Source organism: Miniopterus schreibersii, assembly GCF_964146895.1.
Source record: "Miniopterus schreibersii genome assembly, chromosome: 4".
NCBI lineage: Eukaryota > Metazoa > Chordata > Mammalia > Chiroptera > Miniopteridae > Miniopterus > Miniopterus schreibersii.
The window spans coordinates 66249110-66270759 of record NC_138105.1 but is presented as its reverse complement, the minus strand read 5'-3'; the positions used below and the strand labels follow the sequence as shown (position 1 = coordinate 66270759).

General features: G+C 59.1%; 1 protein-coding gene across 3 annotated transcripts; it reads left to right on the top strand.

The window, feature by feature from the left end:
- The first annotated feature begins 593 nt into the window (after positions 1-593).
- On the top strand, positions 594-18193 carry ZBTB7A (zinc finger and BTB domain containing 7A). Of its 3 annotated transcripts, none has more exons than XM_081136414.1 (3): positions 594-869; positions 10479-11770; positions 13943-18193. In XM_081136414.1, exons 2-3 carry the CDS (start codon positions 10494-10496, stop codon positions 14421-14423), a joined length of 1758 nt encoding a protein of 585 aa, XP_080992540.1. In that variant the 5' UTR covers positions 594-869; positions 10479-10493; the 3' UTR covers positions 14424-18193. The 3 variants fall into 3 exon arrangements, with proteins under 3 accessions (XP_080992540.1, XP_080992539.1, XP_080992541.1); XM_081136413.1 differs by lacking the exon at positions 594-869 and adding an exon at positions 1738-2122; XM_081136415.1 differs by lacking the exon at positions 594-869 and adding an exon at positions 8009-8031.
- Positions 18194-21650: the final 3457 nt, after the last annotated feature.

The following is a 21650-nucleotide window of genomic DNA, read 5'->3' as shown; positions in this document are numbered from 1 at the left end:
TTCTGCGGTTGGGCAAACTGAGGCGCGGGGAGGGCCGGCGGCCCGCCCAGGATTCCCACCGGGTCGTCCCCCCCACACACGCACACACACGCACACACACGCGCGCACACACACTACCCCCAGCTGCCCGGGCAGCCGCGACCCACGCCCGCGTCCGTCCTAGCCGCGCGCCCAGCCCTCCCAGCCCCCGCTGCCATCCTGCCACGCCCCAGGCATCGGGGGCAAAGCCCGCGCTCCCCCCGCACCCGCCCTTGCGCAGAGGCTGGGGGCCTGTTTATCTGGCGGCCCCCACCCCCTCCACCCCGGGGGGCCCGCTCCCCCTGCGCCCCGGGGAGCTCTGGGGCCAGATAAGCTGGCAAACTGGCACGGCGCCGCGCAGCGGGGCGGAGAGGTCAGAGGAGGGGGGGCGCGCTGGGGGCGGGCTGGACCCCCCCCCCAACTTGACAAAACCTAATAACAGCTCGGTCTCCCCGGCGCAGCGGGCGAAGCCCCACGGGAGGGCAGAGACGTGGCAAGAGGGGACCTGCCGAGCCTGTTCTGGCCTCCCAGGCCGGGGGGGGGGGCGGGCTGGGCGCGGGGGGGGGCCGGCGGCTGCGGCACCTTTAAGACAAGGGAGGACCCCTCTTGCCCTCGGAGAAACCAGGAAGGGAGTCGCGAGCATCATACGGGGCTTTGGCTGTACTGTACAGTTACTGTAGGGGCAGTGACGCCGCCGCCGCCGCCGGAGCCAGGGAGAGACGAGGGGAGGGCGAGCGAGGCTAAGAGCGAGACGCGGACCCCGGAGGCGAGCGGCTGAGGAGCCCAATCCCAACTCCGGGCCCCGGCCCCGCGCGCCCCGGCCCAGCCCGGCCCCGGCTCGGCCCTGCGAGGTAAGTCAGCGCCCGGCGCGGTCCCCAGCACAGGGTGCAGGGCGAGGACGAACTGGGGGCTCTGCGCCCACCCCTGCCCTCTCGGGAAGGGGAGATCCGGGGAGCCAGGGACGTTCCGCAAGTTTCAGAGGAGGGGGTGGTTTGCAGCTGCCGGGAGGCTGGAGGCGCCCTGGATCCCGAGCCCGGGGAGGGGGCACCGCCCGGGAGGTGGAATTGGGGGCGAAGTGCATGGGCTTGTGAGCCAACTGCCTGCCCCCCACCCCCCGGGTGCATGGCTTTCCGGGGCTCCCAGGCGCGCGGAGAGCGGGGGAGGGGAAGCGGGGCTGCATTGAGGGTGGGGGAACCGGCGTGGGGAGAAGGGGGGCGCGTCGCGTGCTAAGTTTGCTGCTGGGTACTGGGGCGCTCATCCCCCGTCCGGGGGGCTGGTTCGGTGCTGCGTGTATACGTTGGAGTTGGCCCGGATTGAGCTCCATGGGATATGGGGGGGAGGGGGCCGAAAAACAGGGAGGGGGGCTTTGCAAAGGAGGGGGAAGGGGTGGGGTGTCCGGGTGGGCGGGAGTGGCCGCGGGGTCCTCTGGGCATCGTAGTCTTCCTGCCGCTCGCTGCAGGCAGGTGGTAGGCTGCTCGGACTACAAGTCCCAGGGTGCACCCCGCCGGCGGCCCGCGGCGGCCCGCGGGTAGGGGCGGTGCGGAGGAGGGGCGGTGAGCGGCGGGCCGGCGAGCCAATGGGTGCGGGCCGATCGCGCGGTGCGGAGCGAGGGCGGGCCCAGAGGCTCGGGGGCGGGGCCTGAAGCCAGGCTCCCCTCGCCGGGGGCCGGTGGCGGTCCCCGGCTTCCGGCTGCGCGGCCCGCGGGCCGGCCCCCTTCCCGCCCCGGGGCCCCTCCCTGCCTGGTTGTGTAACCGTCCCCAGCCCCCCTCTTCTCGCCCCCCTGCCCCGGTAGGGGGGGGTGTCACCCACCCGGTGTTCCCCGGGGAGGGCAGCGGCCGGAGCGGCCGCGCCACTCAGGCGAGGCCCGGGATGTGCGGCCTAGTGCAGGCCGGGCCCGGGCGTGGGGAAGGCGGGCGGGCGGACCCAGATCCGGGGTAATTTGCATCGCCCTCCCCCCAGTCCGGGTGGGGATTGGCCGCCGGCGGCGGGGGGTGGCGCGGAGCCAGGCTCACTGCCGTCTCCCGGCCCCTCGGAGGAAATCTGCCCTGCCGCCGCCACTGCCGCCGCCGGGGCCGGGCCCCCTCGCCGCTGACCCGGGAAGGAGGTAGGAGCCCCCCCCGGTCGGGCGGTGCGGCTGGGGCCCGCAGGCCGGGGCGGGGGCCGCGGGTTGCGGCCGGCGCGGGGGAGGGGGCCGCTTCCTGCCCCTGCCTGGGCCTGACTCATCCCTGGGTGGGGGGACCGGCCTGGCCCCTCGCCCTGCCCTCGCGGCCGCCCGGCCCCGGCCGGGGGAGAGGGGGCAGAGAGCACGCCTCTCCACCGCCCGCGCCCCCAAGGCGCGTGACCCTGTCTCCTCTGGCCCAGACCCCCCTCCTTTCACTTGACGCCACCACCACGTGCGAACCCTGAGCCCGGGCAGAGGACCTGGTGGGATCTGGCTCCCTCCCTTACTCTACTTCCCTCCCCAGCCCAGGAACCGGCCCCCTCCCCCAGCGCGGGGCCGGGGAACCAGGCAGGGGCCTGTGCCAAGCGCTGGGGCTGAGTGCCCCCCCTTCGGGCTCAGGCCTTTGCGGGGAGACGCTGCCCGCGCTGGCTGGGGAACCTGGTGGACCGCAGCAAGACACTACTGTTCATCCAGGCCGGGGCACCCAGTGGGCGCCCACTAAATGTTTGGGGAATGCAGCCAGCAGTTGGCAGATGGGCAGGAGGGAGGTAGACAACTCCTCTCCCCCCCACCCAGGTGGCGGAAGTAAGAGAGGTGTTGGTGCCCCTTCCCCAGTCGTGCCCACCTGGCTCACCCATGGGTGGCAGGCCTGGTGTGCTTCCCCTCTCTCTGCCAGCTGCCTTCAGGAGCAGGGTTGGCCTGAGAGGGAGAGGGCGTCTAGAATTCCATGTCAACCTCCCCCCCACACACACACCCAGCACGGCCAGGGCGTAACCCTGAGTGTGCCGCTCCCACACTGGGGGGGCCCTCCCCCTCCCCAGGACCAGCTAATCACTTCCTATTGGCAGAGCTGGTCTTGGGAGAGGTCTGGGGAGTCCAAGCTGGGCCCTGCTGCTTAAGGCCTGGGGACATTTTCCCCCAGGACCACCCCCGGTGGGGCCCCTAGAGCATGCCAGGCACTTATCAGCTGGGCTCGGGTCTCTGTTTACTGCCAGCCATCGCTGTGGAGACAAGAGCCTGGGGGAGAAGGGGGGGCAGGAGCCAGTGACTGGAAGAGCGAAGCCCTGGGATCCGCATGCCTAATGAAGAAAGAGGAGCCATCGGGGACACTGAAATTTTAATTCGTGGGTCACTTTGGGGGGGTATTTATTATTCAGTTCTGATTGGCTGCCGGGTGGCCATTCAGCACCCTGGCATGCTGGGAGCCACACAACTCTCAGCAGAGGCCCTCTGAGAAGCTGTTGGGGTGGCTGCAGGGAGTTGATGCATCCCTTTCTCTGTGTGGGAGACTGAGACCCAGCAGAGCTCAGACTTCATCCAGTGGGGAAGGTTCCAGGGCAGTAGCAAGTCCTGTGTTTTTTTACTTCCTTTCTTTTCCTTGGGGCTCCCTGACCCACAGCTGGTTCAGGCTGGTGGCAGTCCCCATCGACATTTGAGGAAACTGAGGCCCAGAGGGGAGGCTAAACATGAGTGTGGGAACTCAGGCTTAGAGCAAACCTCATAGCGGGTACCTTGTTGGGCAGGGAAGACTGAGGCCCGGGGGAAGCAAAGAGCAGCCCAAGGTCACCCAGCCAAAGCTGGTTCGGACTCCTGTGGTCTGCCTTCTGGCTCAGGATTTGTTCAAAGTACTCCTTTCGTCCCAGCTGAGGGGCACCTGCCCACCTGTCTTCCAGAGGGCAAGGAGGTTGACAGCAGGCACCTGTTGGTCAAATGGCGCCTCCCCGGGGCTTATTAAACCCTTTGCCCAAAGAGAATAGTGAGGCTCAGAGAGGGCCTGAGGTGTCCAAGGTCACACACAGCATAAACCCCAGTTCTCCTGTCTCCCTGCTTTCCCTGGCGCGCACCTTTAAAGCCTGCAAGGCCCTTTCTTGCCCCCTCCAAGCCATAGCCCTACACCTTGGCACCTTTGCCACTGGAGGCAGGCAGGGCTCTGGGTTTTATGACCCATTACACCTGAGGAGGTCACCTCACAAGAGCCAGGACTCGGGGCCAGCCCCTCTGAAGCAGAGCCAGCCCTAGGAGGGGAGCTGCTGGGGTTGCCAATGCCAGCACACTTGCTCTGTGACCTTGGACATGCCCCTTGGCCTCTTAAGCCCGAGTGCGCCGCGCCCCCCCCCCCCCCCCCCCCGCCATAACATGGAATTGTTGTAGGGTCCCCCCAGGTGGTACCTGTAGACCTACCTGTTTTCTCTTTTCCTCTCATGGAAGAAGCACCTGGGTCAGCTCGGCACAGCAGGGATACTGCTGGAGTGTGTGCCTGCTGGGTGCCTGAGACACTCGGCACCCCCCCACCTGTCACCTTGTGTTCCAGGCACCTGAGAGACCATAAGCTGCCCTGCAATAGCCCTGGTCAGTGGGGACCAGAGGAACAGGCTTGGGTGGGGGCCAGTGTGGTCCAATCCCAGCCTGGCCCTTGGCTCCACCTGTGGTCCACTGAGGAGGTCACTTCCCCTCTGCCACCATCAATTTTCCCATCAGTACAATGAGGAGGTTACCTTCAGCCCGACAGTGTCATTGTGAGGACGTATTCTGATTCCTCAGGAATGTTTGTTGAGTGACTGCTGTGCAATGTCAGGGCCTGGGGGGGGGTCCTTCTTGCATGCCTGTGCTTATGCCCCTTGGGGTCAGGGCCCCTTCTGTGAGTTCACAGATGTTGGCTAGAGTCCAGCCCTACCCCAGGTGCCCTGTGTGACCTCTGGCAAGCCTCTCCCTTTTCTGGGCTATCATAAGGCAGCTCTGAGGGGGTGTGAGAATAAGCTGTCCCGCAGCCCCAAGGCCCCCAGGGTGGGGGATTTAGTCATCAACTGGTACCTGGGGGCAGTGTGTGGGGGAAGAGGGAAGGAACCCTAGGAAGACTAGTTAGGCAGGACGGAGCCAGGTGGCCTGTGTTCAAACCCATCTCTGCTGTGTACCTGGGCTAGTCACTTTTCTCTCTCTCAGCCTCCGTTTCCTGACCTGTAAAGTGGGGCGGTGACCCTGCCTCCCAGAGCTGTAAGAATGGATGTTGAGATGATTGAGATCAGATTTCCACTGCCCTTAGGGCCCGAGGCCTGAGCTTGGAGCACCAAAGTGCAGGTGCCACCTGGAGAATCTGGCACTTCTGAGGAGCATGGCCAAAGGACCAGCCCCTCCATCTGTCCTCTCAGCAGGCTGTGGACAGCCACTTGGTAGAAGCGTCCCCACCCACACCTTTCTGGTTTAACTGGAAAACAAGGCCCTGTCCCACCTCCCATCAGGATGTTTGATGGGAGGGAACTGGCTGGATTTATGGCCACAGGACACTGGAACTTCAACAGACCAAGCACCCTTTTGGGGCTTCCATGCAGAGCCCTTCACCTGCTCTGGCTGGGGGTAGCAGTTGTTCCAGTGCTCCAGGTGACAAGCAGGCCTTGGGGGATGGAGGGGGAGAGGTCTGGAGGCAGACAGGAGCAGGGCTTCTAGAGGTTGCCCAGGCCTCTCATGGGCATCTTGGATAAGCAGGTAAAGCCTGAGCAAGGGCAGGGTAGACAGTGATGGGATTCTTTGAAGCCTGGCTTTGCTTATTTCAGTGACGGGAAGCTCATTCCTTCCACTTCACCCTGAATGGCTAGAACTCAGTCTTGGTTTCAGAGTTCTACTTCCTGGCCCATGACAGCTCTCAAAGCGTGGGAACAGGGTGAGCCTAAGCCCCACCCATGAGTTGGGGGTCAGATGGGATCCCCATGACCTCATACCCCCACCCTTACCACCCCCCCCCCCCCACACACACACACTTCCCACTGGGCCTGCAGCCTTCCTGCCTCTGGCCCTTTAAGGCTGGGGCAGGAAGCCCCTCCCCATTTAGGGCAATAAATGGACACATAAAATGGCCGAGGGCCTGTTTGCTCGTGTCTGGCCAGAGGGAGGCCTGTGAGGGCAGAGGGGCAGGGGGCAGGCTGGCAGGGGGCAGGCAGCAGCCACTCTGGGCCTTTTGTGCCCCCCCCCCCCAAACTGGACACTGAATTCCTGTCTCATTAAACCCCCAGCCAGGGACTGGGCCAGGCGGGGATTGGCACCAAGTCAGGGTAGGGTAACCCGTCGGGACCAACCTTGCAACACAGGCTATGTGCCTGGGAAGGGGCGGGGGCGGCTGGGCGTGGGCCTGGCAGCTGAACCTGGGCACTAGGCTTGCTGTGTGACCTTGGACCAGCCGCCCACCCTCTCTGGGCCTGGTTTTGCTCCCCTGGCTTCTTTCTCGGGCACCACAACCCACTTCCTTGGCACAGAGTCGGTGGTGAGGTAGCTGGAATAACATTCAGAAATGAAGTTCAAAAAGCCCCTCATCCACAAGGAGGGAGGTGAACAGCCTCTTTGGGGACACGCTGGCACACAGTAGGTTCCCAGGCAATGTTTGCTGAATGGATGAGAGTGGGACTCTGGACCTAGAGCACCCGCAGCCCTCTTGCCACTGTCATGACCCCTGAGGAAACTAAGCATAGAGGGGTGCTGCCTCTTTCCCAAGGTCACTCAGCTTGGAAGTGGAGGAGTTGGGGTTTGGATCCGGGCTGCCATGCCTGGCACATAGTAGGTGTTTAATGTCTCTTTGGTTTCGTTTTGTATTCTCTGGGTGGAGGAGTGCAGGGCCCTTGACCCCCTCTTGAAGCTGCTCCTGTCCCTGACACTCCTCCAGGAAGGCCTTGGGTGGCAATTACCTGCCTACTCCGTTGCTGGCCACCCCTTTTTTCCTGAGGAGTGTGGGTGGGAGGAGGAGGCCCAGCCCCAACCCTCACCTTGTGCCTGACCTTGGAAAGCCTCCTGTTCATGCAGTCTCTCCTTCCCTGAGTCCCTTCTCCTAAGCACCCACCTCCAGGCCTTTGCCTCTGCTGTTCCCCATGTCCAGGACACCCTTCCTACGATCTTGGGGTCCTTCCTGGGTGACACCTGCTGCTCTTGGGACTAGTTCAGGGCATTCTTGACCTCACTCCTGTGTCCCTGCTGTTGAGTGGCAGCAGTTCAGGCCAGCTCAGGTCAGAGAGTCTGAGTCCCCACCTGGCTGCTAGTCTTGTAATCTCTCCGAGCCTCTCCTCTGCAAAGCCCAGCGTTTTGTAGTGGAGGGGATAAAATGAAGGTGCCTGGTTAGTTTCTGAAAGACCCCCCAAGAGGGCTGAAAGCCAGCCAGGGCCCTGCCTCCTTGGAAAGAAGCTTCAACAGGTGATCCTAGGTTAGATGGGAGGTGGGACCAGCACCATCCCCTGGTCCTGGGTGTGTCAGCTAGCTGGGTGGGTGGGGCTGGGTGTGGGCTCTCTCCAGCCCATAGCTGTCTTTGGTTCATCTGGTTGAATGCTGTGCCCCTACTGTGCGCCACCCAAGGGAGGCCCCAGCATAGGGGAGTAGGAGTGGCTCAGAGGGGGGTGGAGTGCATCCCACCTCCAGCCCAGGAGGAGCCTGCTGAGGCCTGCCCCTCAGCTGGGGTCAGTGGGAGCCCCGGAAATCCCAGGAGGGCAGGCTATCTCGGGGGTGGAGTTGTGATGAAAGACAACCCAGGTGGGTGTGGGCCTGAGCTGTGGGGACTAGCATTGGCTGTTGTGGGGGAGGGACTTTCCTGGAGGAGAGAAGTTTTGTTGGATTGTCACTACCAAGGAAACCCCCACTTCTGGAGTACCTACTAGGTGTCAGGTGCCAGTTGGGCCTCTGAGGTCAAAGGGAGCCAGAAGATCTCCTTTTGAGAAGATCCCAGGACACACAGTGGGTGTTTTTCTTCCAAGCCCCACCTGACCCACCAAGAGGGCTCATCTGTCCTCCTTTTCCCATCTAACTGGCTCTTCTGCCTCTTTCTTAGAGGGAGAGCTGTGAGAGGCCCAGATGGGGGCAGTGGCCCTGGGCATGGCAGGCAGGTGAGATGTGTTCCTGGAGAGAGGGTATAGGTCAGGTGTCTGCAGAGCCAGGGCAAGGAAAGAGATAATGGCTTGTTGGGTGGGTTGGGGGCCAGCCTCTCACCTCTGTCAGGTCCTGGACCCCAGAACCTATGGATCAGCCTTGCTGGGCACCCTTGGGCAGGATTCTATAAGTCTCAGGGCCTTGGTTTTCTCATCTGTAAAATGGGAGGTCATGCTACTCTCATGGGGACTTTCCTTGATTGGCACTTCCCCAGGCCCTGCCCTTTGAGGGGAAGGTCTCTGATTATTATCTGGGGAAATAGAGGCTCCATCTAAGAGAGGATAGGGACATGGATACTCTAGGCCCTTTGTACATGGCCCACTTCACCCAGCCAGTGGAGACCAGTGCCTCAGGTCAGGTTCAAGGCCCAAGCTTGCGTCTTTCCAGCTGGTGGCTTCTGGCAAAGTGGGAGCCTGGGCATCTTAATACTTAAAGTAGGGCTATGCCAGCCCCCTGGTCTGGTGCGCTCAGTGCTCGTGGGAGGGTGGGGGTGGAGTGGGGGTGGGTGAGTCACCTGAACTATTTCAGGTCCCGACCTTGAGGCCCCTGGAGACACTTCAAGGTCCAAGGGAACCCTAGGGGCACCTGGGGCAGTGGCAAGCAGGGCCAGGCTAGCTATCTTGGGGTATTGGTGGCCTGGATGTGGAGGAAGATAAGGAGGGTTCAAAGCCTGTCTGATCCCACTTACTCTCTGGAGCCTAGGGGCTAGACGACAGATGGTAGAAACCACTACAGGGGGCTCCACCTGAGGCTCCTCGGATGGCTGATCCTCAGATGGGGTCGACCTCCATCCTCCTGCTCCCAGCAACCTAACCTGAGCCAACACCCTCCCCCTCAGCCCCCTCACCACCCAGGGCTGGCAGAACAGAGGGGCCAGTGGAGCAGCTGGTGTGGTCTGCGAGAAAGAGGGTGGGCCTTGGAGAGAGACGTCCTGGGAAGTGTAGTGCCTGCCTGAGTCCAGCACAAAGGCCTCTGTGTCAGCCCTGAGGCCCGGACCCCAGTCCCAGGGCAGCCCTGGGTTGGGACAGTACCATCCTGGCCTTGTGCTCTGCCAAACTAACCCTGGGCTCCCTTGCCCAGCTGGCTACCTGAATCCCACTCAGGGCACTGCAAGAGGGATCTGGGTTAGAGCTGGGCTGGACCACTTGGCTGGGAGGCTGGGGTTCCCAGGGTCCTTAGGAGGCTGAGGAAGGCCCAGCTCAGCCCACTCTCCACCATCCAGGAGCTCTGGCCCAAGAGCCGGCTGGCTGGGTCTGGAGGAATGTGGATTGTGTTGGGTCACTTGGGACAGCCGGGGGCTCCCTGGAGAGGGTGGAAGGGTGGGGACAGGAGCCAGAGAGTTGCACAAGCACCCGAGTGGGTGGATGAGTCATAGCCCAGGGGAAGGTGGAAAAAAGGAGCAGTGGGGAGGGGGTGGGACAGACAGAGTTCTCTCAATGGCCTGACTCTTCCAAAGGCCTCTGCCCATTTGACAGATGGGAAGATAGAGGCCCAGAAAGTGGCAGAGCTTTGTCCTGGCTGTACAGTGCAGACGAGGCTGAAAGCTGGAGAGTCTGGGCAGGCAGGAGGCCCCAGCCCCTGGCTCCTCCTTGGCAGGATTGGCTGTGGTGGCAGGGAAAAGGAGTGTCAGTCCCCCATTACTCACTGCCAGGGCTGAGCTGAGTCGTGGGGGCTCTAATGGGGTAGAAAGGGGTTTGTCCTTCAGAATCACTGCCACACCACATCAGGGCAAACCCATGGCCCCAATGACCCCAGCTAGGCCTTGGCCTCACCTCTTCCTACTGACTCGGAGGTTCCCCAAGAGAACTAGACTTCACCATGAGGCAGTTGAGGGTCGGAGTGGCTGAGGGGACTTCGTGAGGTTGCACAACCATGCCCGTTGAATATTGATTGGGGCACAGCTATGGGGCCTTGGGCACATGGCCTCCTCTCCCTGAGCCCTGTCTTCTCACTTCTGCAGTAGAGATGGTGCTGCCTGTGGAACTGCAAGGGGCTCAAGCATGACAGCACACAGTAGGAGCCTTGTGAAAATCACCACAGTAGCCTCCTAGAGAGGGTATGGGTAGAAGCCTGCACTCAGATTCATTAGGAAACAGCTTGTATTGGGGCATTTATTGATCATCTGTATGCTCCTGCATCACCTCAAATTGCCCTTTGGCATGCCTGTGAGCCCTCTAATAAGGGGCAGATGGCAATCTTCATCTCTCAAGCACCCAGTGTGAGTTTTGCTAGCATAATCTCATGTTCTTCAATCTAATGCAGAACTAGACATGGACTGCTGTAGTGCACATCTGAGGAAACTGAAGCTGGGTGGGCAGGGTGGGGCACTACCCTGAGGGTCTCCAGCCCTGGTGGGTACCCCCCAGCCATACTCACGACCACTCCTTCCTCTCTGATGCTGCAGGTCTCGGCGCGGAAGATGGCTGGCGGCGTGGACGGCCCCATTGGGATTCCGTTCCCCGACCACAGCAGTGACATTCTGAGTGGGCTCAACGAGCAGCGGACGCAAGGCCTGCTGTGCGATGTGGTGATCCTGGTGGAGGGCCGAGAGTTTCCCACGCACCGCTCAGTGCTGGCGGCTTGCAGCCAGTACTTTAAGAAGCTGTTCACGTCGGGTGCTGTGGTAGACCAGCAGAACGTGTACGAGATTGACTTCGTCAGTGCCGAGGCGCTCACGGCTCTCATGGACTTTGCCTATACGGCCACGCTGACTGTTAGCACAGCCAATGTGGGTGACATCCTCAGTGCTGCCCGCCTGTTGGAGATCCCCGCTGTGAGCCATGTCTGCGCCGACCTCCTGGACAGGCAGATCCTGGCAGCCGATGTGGGCACTGATGCCGGGCAGCCGGACCTGGTAGATCAAATTGATCAGCGAAACCTCCTCCGTGCCAAGGAGTACCTCGAGTTCTTCCAGAGTAACCCCATGAACAGCCTGCCCCCTGCAGCCGCTGCTGCAGCTGCTGCCGCTGCCAGCTTTCCATGGTCAGCCTTTGGCGCATCTGATGACGACCTGGATGCCACCAAGGAGGCCGTGGCTGCTGCTGTGGCTGCCGTGGCCGCAGGTGACTGCAATGGCTTGGACTTCTATGGGCCTGGCCCCCCAGCTGAGCGGCCCCCAGCTGGGGATGGGGACGAGGGTGACAGCAACCCAGGTCTGTGGCCAGAGCGGGACGAGGACACTCCTGCTGGGGGCCTCTTTCCAACCCCCGTGGCCCCATCAGCTGCTGCCACACAGAACGGCCACTATGGCCGGGGTGGGGAAGAGGAGGTGGCCTCACTGTCAGAGGTAGCCCCAGAGCCAGGGGACTCTCCTGGCTTCCTGTCGGGAACAGCTGAGGGTGAGGACGGCGATGGGACCGATGCGGATGGGCTTGCGGCCAGCACGCTGCTACAACAGATGATGTCGTCGGTGGGCCGGGCGGGATCAGCGGCGGCAGGGGACAGCGACGAGGAGTCGAGGGCAGATGACAAGGGCGTTGTGGACTACTACCTGAAGTATTTCAGCAGTACCCATGACAGTGACGTCTACCCGGCTTGGTCACAGAAGGTGGAGAAGAAGATCAGGGCCAAGGCCTTCCAGAAGTGCCCCATCTGTGAGAAGGTCATCCAGGGCGCTGGCAAGCTACCACGACACATCCGGACCCATACCGGTGAGAAGCCCTATGAATGCAACATCTGCAAGGTCCGATTTACCAGGTGAGCCAGCGCTGCTATGGGAGGGGGTGGAGGGTGGTAGGTGGCTTCCTGGGTCCTTTGCCCAAACTGTAGTCACATGCAGACCCCTTCCCCTAGACACACACACACACACACACACACACACACACACATATACACACTCTCTCTCTCTCTCTCTTTCTCTCTCTCTGTCTTCGTGGACAAAGGCATTGCTGCCCTGCCCTGGAATGGCGCCTTCTTCATTTTGGCGCCCCTATGTGCCCCTTCAGACCAGCCTTTACGTGGGGAGAGTGCAGGCACTAAGCCATGTGACCACATAGAATATAAAACATGCCTGGCGGTGCTGTGGGAGGCCGGAAGGAAGAGCACCAGGATTCACTCTTCTTTTTCCGAGGGATGGTTCTTTGGACTAGAGAATTTTTGCCTTGGGAGAGGTGGACAGCCCAGTAGGGAGCGGGGAGCTTGGGTTGTTTGAGTCACTTTAAATCTCCTGTGATCCTGGGAACTTGCTTTATTCAGCCTACATTTATGGGGCACCTGCTGGGCACCACGCCCTGTTCTCGGCACTGGGGATGCAGAAGTGGAGAGACAGGACAAAATCCACAATGGACGGTGCATGTGTGAGATAAAACCAAAGAATTGATAACAGTAGTTGGTGGAATGTGCTAGGGAGAAAAAGAGCAGAGAACAAAGGGAGGGGGTGGCTGTGGGTGCTGCTTTAAACTGCTGAGATCTGAAGGACGTGAGGGAAGGAGTCCTGGGGAAAGGGACAGGTAGAGGGAATAGCCGGTGCAAAGGCTCTGAGACCAGTTCAAGTTGGAGGATCATGCAGCCAGGGGAGGGCAATTGGCACAGGAGCCACTGGGCTTGGTCCTTGGGCAGGAGTTTGAGGTCGGGCTGGGGGAAATTTGTGATTTGGTCTTAAAAGTCCAGAGGTAGCTGGCTGGGCCTTGTGGGCCAGCCTAGTGGGGGTGGGGGCTGACGTGCAGGGGCCTGGCCAGGCTGGGTGACTCAGCACCACCCCCTACCCCCACCCACCCTGGGGTTCCCCCAGCCACACCCACCTAGACTGAAGAAAGAGGGCATTGTCCCAGCTTCCCAGCTCTGCCCCATGGGGATAGGACCTGGGGGCTGACCCCTGGCCCCCTCCCCAGCAGGCCAGGAGAGGAGGGTGTGGCCTGGAGTCCAGGGCCCAGGAGTACCAGGCAGGGAGCAAAGGACAACCTCCGGGAAGGCAGGCATTGTAGTTGGTGGCTGGCCCACCCCTTTGGTAAGATTGTGGTTCTTTTAGTTTTGGGGGCTCCATCCTCCTCCAGATGGGGTATGGAGATGGCTGTGGGCCTTGCCCTTAGGGGTCTCTGTGCCGTCAAGGAACAGCTTGTTGAGGCCCCAGCAAGCTGGGGTCTGGAGAGGTGACCTGGCTGACCTGTGACCCCAACCACAGGCCTCAGGCTGTTTCATTCTGACCTGGAGTTCTCTTTGCCATCCCATTCCCAGCTCAGGGCTGATCCCATTTGCCAGTCAAGGAAACTGAAGCACAGAGAGAGGCACCAGGCCAGGCCTCTTTCCCCCGTGAGCTCACCTGGCTGTTCTCTGTCCCTGACCCAGCCCCCAGCCCCCAGCCCCCACCCCTTCCTCCAGGTCCAGGAGCCCAGAGGCCCCTCTGAGTCACACTAGAGAGTTGAGTAAGCGGGGCCTGTGGCAGCCGGGGCTATAATTACCCAGGCTGGGGCTTGGGGTGACGAAACTAGAGCTGACTCCACCTCCACCCCAACTTAGTGCAGCCCCTAAGCGGCTGTGCAGCTGGGTGCAAGTCACTTCCCCTCTCTGAGCCTTAGCTGGGGAAGTCTCTGTACAGTGCTAGCACAGTCTGAGTCCCTGCTGCCCCCCCCTGTGACTTGACCCCATGCAGTGGTCTGGGCAGGGCACCTGGGAGACTATCTTTCTCCTTCTATGGATAAGCAAAGGGATTCAGAGAGGCTCAGCCTTTTGCCCAAGGCCACACAGGGTCCAAGGTCCTTTTCATACCTTTGGGAGGCCTCTTTGTACCCCCTTGCCCCATTGTGCCCGGGATTATCCCTAGCCACAGCCTGCCTTTAGTCATGGTTTCAACCTCAAGGCCAGCAGGGGTCCGGGGGATTGTCCCGGGAGGGGGCCCAGCCCAGTGCCCGCTGACCCTCGCCCCATCCACAGGCAGGACAAGCTCAAGGTGCACATGAGGAAGCACACGGGCGAGAAGCCGTACCTGTGCCAGCAGTGCGGGGCGGCCTTCGCTCACAACTATGACCTGAAAAACCACATGCGCGTGCACACCGGCCTGCGGCCCTACCAGTGTGACAGCTGTTGCAAGACCTTCGTCCGCTCCGACCACCTGCACAGACACCTCAAGAAGGACGGCTGTAACGGCGTCCCTTCGCGCCGCGGCCGCAAGCCCCGCGTCCGCGGCGGGGGGCTCGGGGGACCCGACCCCGGCCCCGGGGCCCCCGCGCCGCCCAGCGCCTCTGCGCCCCCCGGCTCCCCCGAGGCGCGGCGCAACGGGCAGGAGAAGCACTTTAAGGACGAGGAGGAGGAGGAGGACGAGGCCAGCGACGGCCCGCGCCGGGGGAACGCGGCGGGCGCGGGAGGGGGCGGGGCCGCGAGCCCCGACGGCAGCTTCGCGGCGGGACTCGCCTGAGAACCAAAAAGAGAAAACAGAAACCCGAGAGAGAGAGAAAATCACCCCCACCCCCAAAAACACAAAAAAAAGAAAATCTATCTATATACAGATATCTATATCGATATATATATATATATATACAGATATATATATATGAAGCATCACAAAATCTAGGATAGTGCTTTTCTCAGATTTTTCTCTTTCCTGATGTTCTCTCCCTCCATGGGATTCTTGCCCTCCAACCCCAACTCCCCTTCCCCCCCGCCCCATGGATGGGTTTCGGGGCTTGGTTTGGGGTTTGTGGGACACGGGTTCTGAGTCAGGCACCCCCCCCCACTGGGCGCCCCCAGCATGGGGTCTGGGGTCCCATTTGAGACCTGGGCAGGGTCCCAGGTCCCAGGCAGGGATGAGGGCTGCTGTGTGTGGGTGGGGGGCAGGACTGGGGTGGGCTTTAGTTTTTCTCCCCTTGCTGGTTTCTATGCGTCTTTTAGACAAGACCTTAAATGATTTCTGTCTGCTGTGAGCGGACGTTAAAATGGTCCCTGTCCCCACCCCAACCTTCCTTCCTCAGGGCACTTATTAAGTGGGGGTCTTCCCCCTTGATCTCCCCAATGGCCTCCTTGCCTCCTGTCCTTGTCTGTGGTCCCCTGTATCTCCTGGCCCCTGCAACACAAAGCTATTTATTTCCAGGTGTGGAGAAAGGGGAGAAGACGGGAAGAGGGGGCACCAGGGTGGCTCCCAGGGGCTCCTGCCGCCTTCCTTCACGGCACTTACAACCCGGTGGGGCACCTAGGGGCCACCTCTCAGAGCGCCCCCACCACCCCCGTCATCTGTGTCCCCAGACCCAGGTCACCCAGACTCCCATTTAAAGTTTGGAGATTCAAAACCTGTCTTCACTCCCTCCCTACCTCTCCCCTTAGCCCTCTCCCAATTTTTTAAAGCACTTTTTAGATTGTTTTTCCCTAGTTCCTCCTTAAAAACAAAATTTATATATAGAGAGATATATATATAAAATATACTTTTCCTCAGAGGAGCAGGCAACAGTGTGGGGTGAGACAGCAAAGGGCAGAGGGAACCCAGGGTCTAACGGTGGCAGGGAAGAGGGGAGAGAAGAGTCCAGAAGTTCCAATGTCACAAAAGCAATAAAAAGATTTTACAAAACGAAAGGAAAAAAAAAAAAGACAACCAACCACAAATAGAAGTCTTGGCACTTTGTAACAGAACGGGTACTATACTTTATCTTAATTTAAAAACATGTTTACAAGTTGCAACCAACTTCTATGAAAAGTTGAAAAGACAAAAAAAAAAAAAAAAAAATAGAGAGCAAGAGAGAGAGCAAAAGGAAATTCCTAAAAGCTGATTTATTTTTGTACAAAATAATAAAAACAACAACCCACCACCAGATGTAGAATCCACTTCTGTTCCCCGAGGTGAGAAGGGGGTCAGGAAGGCCATGGGTGAGGGCAAGGTCTTAGTGAATCTGTGCTTTACCGTGGGGGTTTGCCTGGCAGTCAGGACTGGGGTTTTTATGTTTCTGCCATGTCCCCCACTCACTCCCATCCTGTCCCTTTTTTGGTTCTGATTTAGAGATGTCTCATTACCCACTAGCCATATAATGGCCACCCATGCCCATGGGGACCCTCCTTACTGACTCCCTAGCTCAGGGATGGGCCCAAGAGAGGGCTGGCCTTTCAACCAGCCAGAGCAATCCAGTTCCCCCCAACCTGTCCCCCATCTTCCCTGTTCCTCCGCCCTCACCGCTTCCTGGCTTTCCACCTTTCCTTATGGCCACTGAGGAGCTGCCATCTTGGATATGCCATCCCTGTTGAGGTGGGTGACAGGGGGCCCCACCTCCAGGGCCTTACATCCCCCAAAGCACCCCTCTTTTTACTCAAAGGCACTGACTGTCATCTGGGGGCTGGCACCTGCCTCCCCAGCCTCTGGCTCCCCAAAGGCCCGGTGTTGACCGAGCCACAGGCCACGGACGGGGGCCAAGGCAGGGGAAACCATGTTGCCAGAGGCCAGGGCACCTTCAAACCCCCCCCTCCCCCGTATATGCAACGCCTAGTGTGGCACCCTGCATGTAGACACATCCTACAAGGTTGAGATCCTTCCTTGTCAAAGCCCGAGGTAGGGGGTTGCCCCTGCTACCCCCTGAAGTCGCTGGCCCATCTCCTGGTACCCCTTTGCTCTGTGACAAACCCCGTCTTCTCATCTCCTTTTTCATTTTCTTTTTTTAAAGGGAAGCTTTTTAAGAAGGCAACTTTCATCGTTTCTATAGGATAGTTTTTGTCTCCTCTTGGCCTCCCCTAGCCCGCCAGCCCCCCAAATGTCTCAGGAACCCCCCTCCTGAGGGGGGTGGCAGGGGAGCCCATGGCCAGGTGGCCTTGTTCATACCCCAGCATCACAGGGCGAGCTCTTTCAGAGGACCATCTATGGAGGCCAAGCAGAGAGCTCGAGCACCCAGGCCAGGGACACCCCCCCCCCCCAGCTTCCAGAGAGGTTCCCTGAGGGGATAGCCCTCTGCCCCTACCCACACACCTCCTTGCAATAAAACCAACTGAAAAATTACAGCTGTTGTCCTGGCCAGTGGGGGTGACTGGATTTGGAGAATTGAGGCCTCTGGGACTATGGTGGGGTCATGGGCTGAACCCCGCCAAGCACACTTTTAACACAAAGCTCCTTGGGAATTGCACTAAACCCCTACCCCTGGCTCTGCACCCAGCTTTCACCAGCCCTGCCCACCCACTCCGCCTTAACCCCTCTTCTGCTTCCCGCCAGTCTGTCCCGGGGGCCACAGCGTCTGCATGGGCCCAGAGCCGGGACCCCCACCTGCCCGGCCCAGCCCCTAACTCCGCGCAATCACATACTGTATATAGATGTGGATCGATTTTATTTTTATTCTTTAAATTAAGGTTGTGATAAAGTGTTGCCAAAGATACTGCTGAATTCTCGCGTTTCAGGAAACAAATATTTGAGGGGGAGCGTGCTGACTGGTTGGAAAGGACACAGCAAAAAGTGTTTTTGTTTGGTTGTTTGGGGTTTTTTTGTGTTTTCTTTTTTTTTGGGGTGTTTTTTTAACTGCCTGGTACAAAAACAAGACAAAGTGAAATTGTTATTTCCATCATCTTGGTGAAATTGCGTGGATGTGTGTGCGCATGTGTGCGAGAGTGAGGTCTAGGCTGGGGACTTCAGGTGGAGGCTCCAGGGGGCAGCTCTAGGGCAGGAGTAGTGGGCCTGGCAGAATGGGGGGCCCTGAGCCCCCACCTGGATCGGTCTCCAGCCTGCCGAACTGGGAGAGAGAAATATCCTTGCTGCTGCTCCCTGCCTAGTCCCCCACCCCGACCCCGACCCTGCCTTTTGAGATTAAAAGAAAAAAAAGGCAAAAAAAAAAAACAAAAAAAAAACCAGTGAATGTAAAGTGCCGGACCAGGCCCAGCCTGGCATGGGTGTGGGCCTGTGCCCAGCCGGGCTCCAGCGGGCCATACCAAAGTCTGCCCCCTCGGGCGGCCCGCCCAGGAGACCCCATGCGGCCATCTCTTGTCACCCTGTGTATACAGGGCTGTCCCTCTGCTTCCTTCCGAGGGGGGTTCTCAGGTGGGAAGGGAGGGGCCCCCCAGCCCCCTTCCAGGGTCTTCTGGGGAGTCTGCACTACTGAGACCCATCAGCTGTGTCGCACATGGTGGGACCGAGGCAGGGGCCAGGGCCCCCCCGAAACCAAGGCCATCCAGGCAGCCAGGATTGTAGGAGGAGGGACAGAAAGACTGAAAGGAAAAAAAAATTAAAAACCAACAAAAAAAAAAAGCAAAAATCCTATTTTTTGAGAGAGAAAGATATTTATATTTGCAGTTTTATTTTAAAAAGTTATTTAAGCTGAGGAAGCAGCCTTCCTGGAATGGTGGTGTTGGCTGGTGCAGGACGGGTCAGGGCCTGGGGTCTTGGGCGCCCAGGAGTCATAACCTCAGAGTTAAGACTAGCTCGCACTAAATATATAAATTTACATGGGGGTGGGGTGGGGGGCAGGACCAGGAGATGAGGGGGCTGAGGAGACCCCCATCCCACGGCCACAGCTGCCTGGAGGCCACGGCCAGGGGTCCTGTGTCAGGTACCCCCAACCCCACCCAGGCCCAGACACGAGGTGCCTTGGACTTTGGGGGACCAGGCCTGGTGAATGGGGGGTTGGGGGGTGGCGCCCCTGGGGGCACAGAGCACAGACATTCCATAGACTGTATTTGAGAGTCTTTATAAAATGTGGGAGATTTAAAAAAATGACAAAAATGCACTTTTGGGGGGTGGGGGGAGAAGCTTTAAAAGTAATAAAAACAAAAACAAAAAGACAGAAGATGATGAAAAACCGGACATAAAAATCATTTTTCTTGTACATAAAAAAACCACTAAACGCAGCCTGTTACGACCGCTGCTGCCTCATTTGCCTGATTTTGATGTTCTTTTGTGTTTTGTTGGGGGGAGCCTGGGGAGTGGGGATGGATGGTTTAGGGGCCCCTTCCCCGTGGGTTGGGCCCTTTGTTTACAGCACTTGGGGGCCCCCAGCTTGGGTTCCAGAGAGAGGACCCTATGCTCAGCCTCACCCTTCCTGCCAGGCCTGGGAGGTGAAGTGGGGGAGGAAGGGGCCTGGACACAGTGATTGCCTCTGGGCTCCAGGGTTGGGTGGGTGTCTGGCAGTGCTAGGACCTAGGCCCCTACAGAGGAGGTGGCACCCCTAGGTGAGGGCAGGTTGCTCCAGGAAGGGGTCCGAGGGATGGTGGGGGCGGGCAGGAAGAACCTGCTGAGCTGGCTCCTAGGTCACCTCCAGCTACAAGGTTTCTGGAGGCTCTGGGTTGGGTGGCCTGCATGGGGAACCCCAAGTCTGCCAGAGGCCTCCAAGGTGCGGCCCTGCTTTGGGCCCTGACCTGATCAAGGAGCTGAGCTGGCTGCTTTGTCCATATACCCAGGGAGGAAGTCGGGCTGGGGCCCACTCACTGGAGAGAAGAATCGTGGGCTGCAGCCCCTATCTCTGGGTTGGGGTCACCAAACACGGCCATTTCCAGGGCCCTAAGGAGAGCCCTCTTCCCTCCAGGCCCCCAGTTGGACTCAGGCCAGCTGGGCCCAGAGTTGGGGTGGGTGACAGAGTGGCACAAAAGGGGCACAGATGACCATGGTCACCACCTGGGAGAAAACAAACAGGACTCCGTGAAGTGGATCTTCATAGCAGCCACAGGGAATCTATGAGGCCTGGCATGGCCTTTGGGAAATACCAAGTGGAGGACTTGGGAAGGGACTCTGGGTGTCCTTCAGTGGCAAGGTCTGTGCTCATGTGATCACATGTCAGACATGAGAATCCAGGTCTCCAGCTTGGATTGGGTGGGGGTGGGAGGCCAGTGGTACCACAGCCAGACACCAAGGGGATCTGAACCAGCCACAAGGGAGCCTGGAGGCCTCTGATTAGGACAGCGATGGAAGCAGGTTCAACAGCCACTCAGTCCATGTAATCTTCACTCACTCCCGCATCCACTCCCGAGGGAGAGAGGCTTTGGTTTTTGATACCATTCACATACAGCTCACCCTTACAAACCAGTGTGGCAGCATATTGGAAGAGTTTTGCAACCATCACCACCATCTAGTTTCAGAACATTCCATCACCCCAAAAAGAAGCCCCCTCCCCCAGCCCAACACTCGCTCACTTCCTTTCTGTGGATTTGCCTCTTCACATTCCACATCTGGCTTCTCTGAGCATCATTGTTTCAAGGTTCATCCACATTGTAGCGAGTGTCAGTGCTTCACTCCTTTTCATAGGTGCTATTCCAGCGCATGGATGGGCCACATTGTTATCCATTCTTCAGTTGGACACTGGGCTTGTTCCCACCTTTGGCTATTGTATCGCTGCTAGAAGATTCATGTACTTTTCATGAGAAGACAGGCTTTCATTTCTCTTGGGGGAGATAGCTATAGTGGATTTGCTGGGTCAGGTGGCAAGTCCATGTTTAACTTTTTGGAACTGCCAGACTGTTACCACAGCGGTTGCACTATCTTATGTTCCTGCCTAAGAGGGTCCCAGTTCCTCCCCATCCTCTCCAGCACCGGTCACTCACTGTCTTTTAGATTCTAGCCCTCCTAGTGGTTGGGATTTGCATTTCCCTGATGACAGGATGTTGAGCATCTTTTTAGGAGCTGAATGCCTCATCAGGCCCAGCAGATGGACACTGTGCCAGGCAGTCCAGAGTGAAATCTTCCTCACTTGACCAAATGTGGCGCCTTTTGAGTCCTGAACACCAGGGAGCAAAGGATAAAGAGAACTGTGGATGGGGAGGTGTTTTGGTCCTTTGGTCCCAACCCCAACTGACACCTCAGACGCACAGAAAAGCGGATGCCTAGGTGGCTTCACCTTGACCTTTTTATTTGCATTTTTAAAAAACAATTAAATTAGAATACAAATATTAGAAAACAGCGGCCCTCAGCTGCCAGTACAGACGGAGGGGGGCTGGACTGCGCAACTGAGTTTATACAGTAAAACTGAATTTGCCCTCGACCAGATTTATGTCCCTTTCATCTTTAGACCTGAAATGATATTGCTTCCTGACTAGTAGAGTTCTGTTTATACAAAGGAAAATTGTTCTGGGGTTGGGGAGAAAAGGGTGGGGAAGAAAAAAAGCAAAACAGAAGGACAGGCAGAAGTGGTCTGGGGAAGCATGGCCTCTGAGGGGGCAAGGATGCTGGGTGGTGGGCCAAGCACCCAGCTGCAGGTCCCTGGAGGCATCTGGTGTGGCTATGGAAGCCCCATGGTTGCTGGACCCCCGAAGGCCAACTGGGTTGCTAAAGGGCGGCCCTCAGCCAAGTCCTGTTGGAAGACGAGTATGAGGCTCCAGGGGGAGGGGGTGCAGGGCAGGCCTCGTACCCGTCGGAAAACCCAAGAGCAAGAGAGGAAGGACCACCCCAAATCAAGAGGGGAGGGCAGGAGTCCCTGCTGCCCCTTGGAGGTGGCCACCTTCCTGGCGGTGGCACCCGTGGACATCTGCACTGTTCCGTAGGGAAGTTAACCTGAATTGGAGTTACCGAGGTAGCTGGCTAGAAAACTGAGACCCCCCCACGCCACACGGTGCCACACCCTGAAGCCCCCACCTCAAAGGGGGTCCTGGCCACATGCTGGGTCTTCAAAATACCAAGTTATTGCACTTTCAAAAAATACAACACATCTGTGGCTAAACCCTCCCTAGCCCACCCCCCACCCACCTGCCCATGCCCCCACAA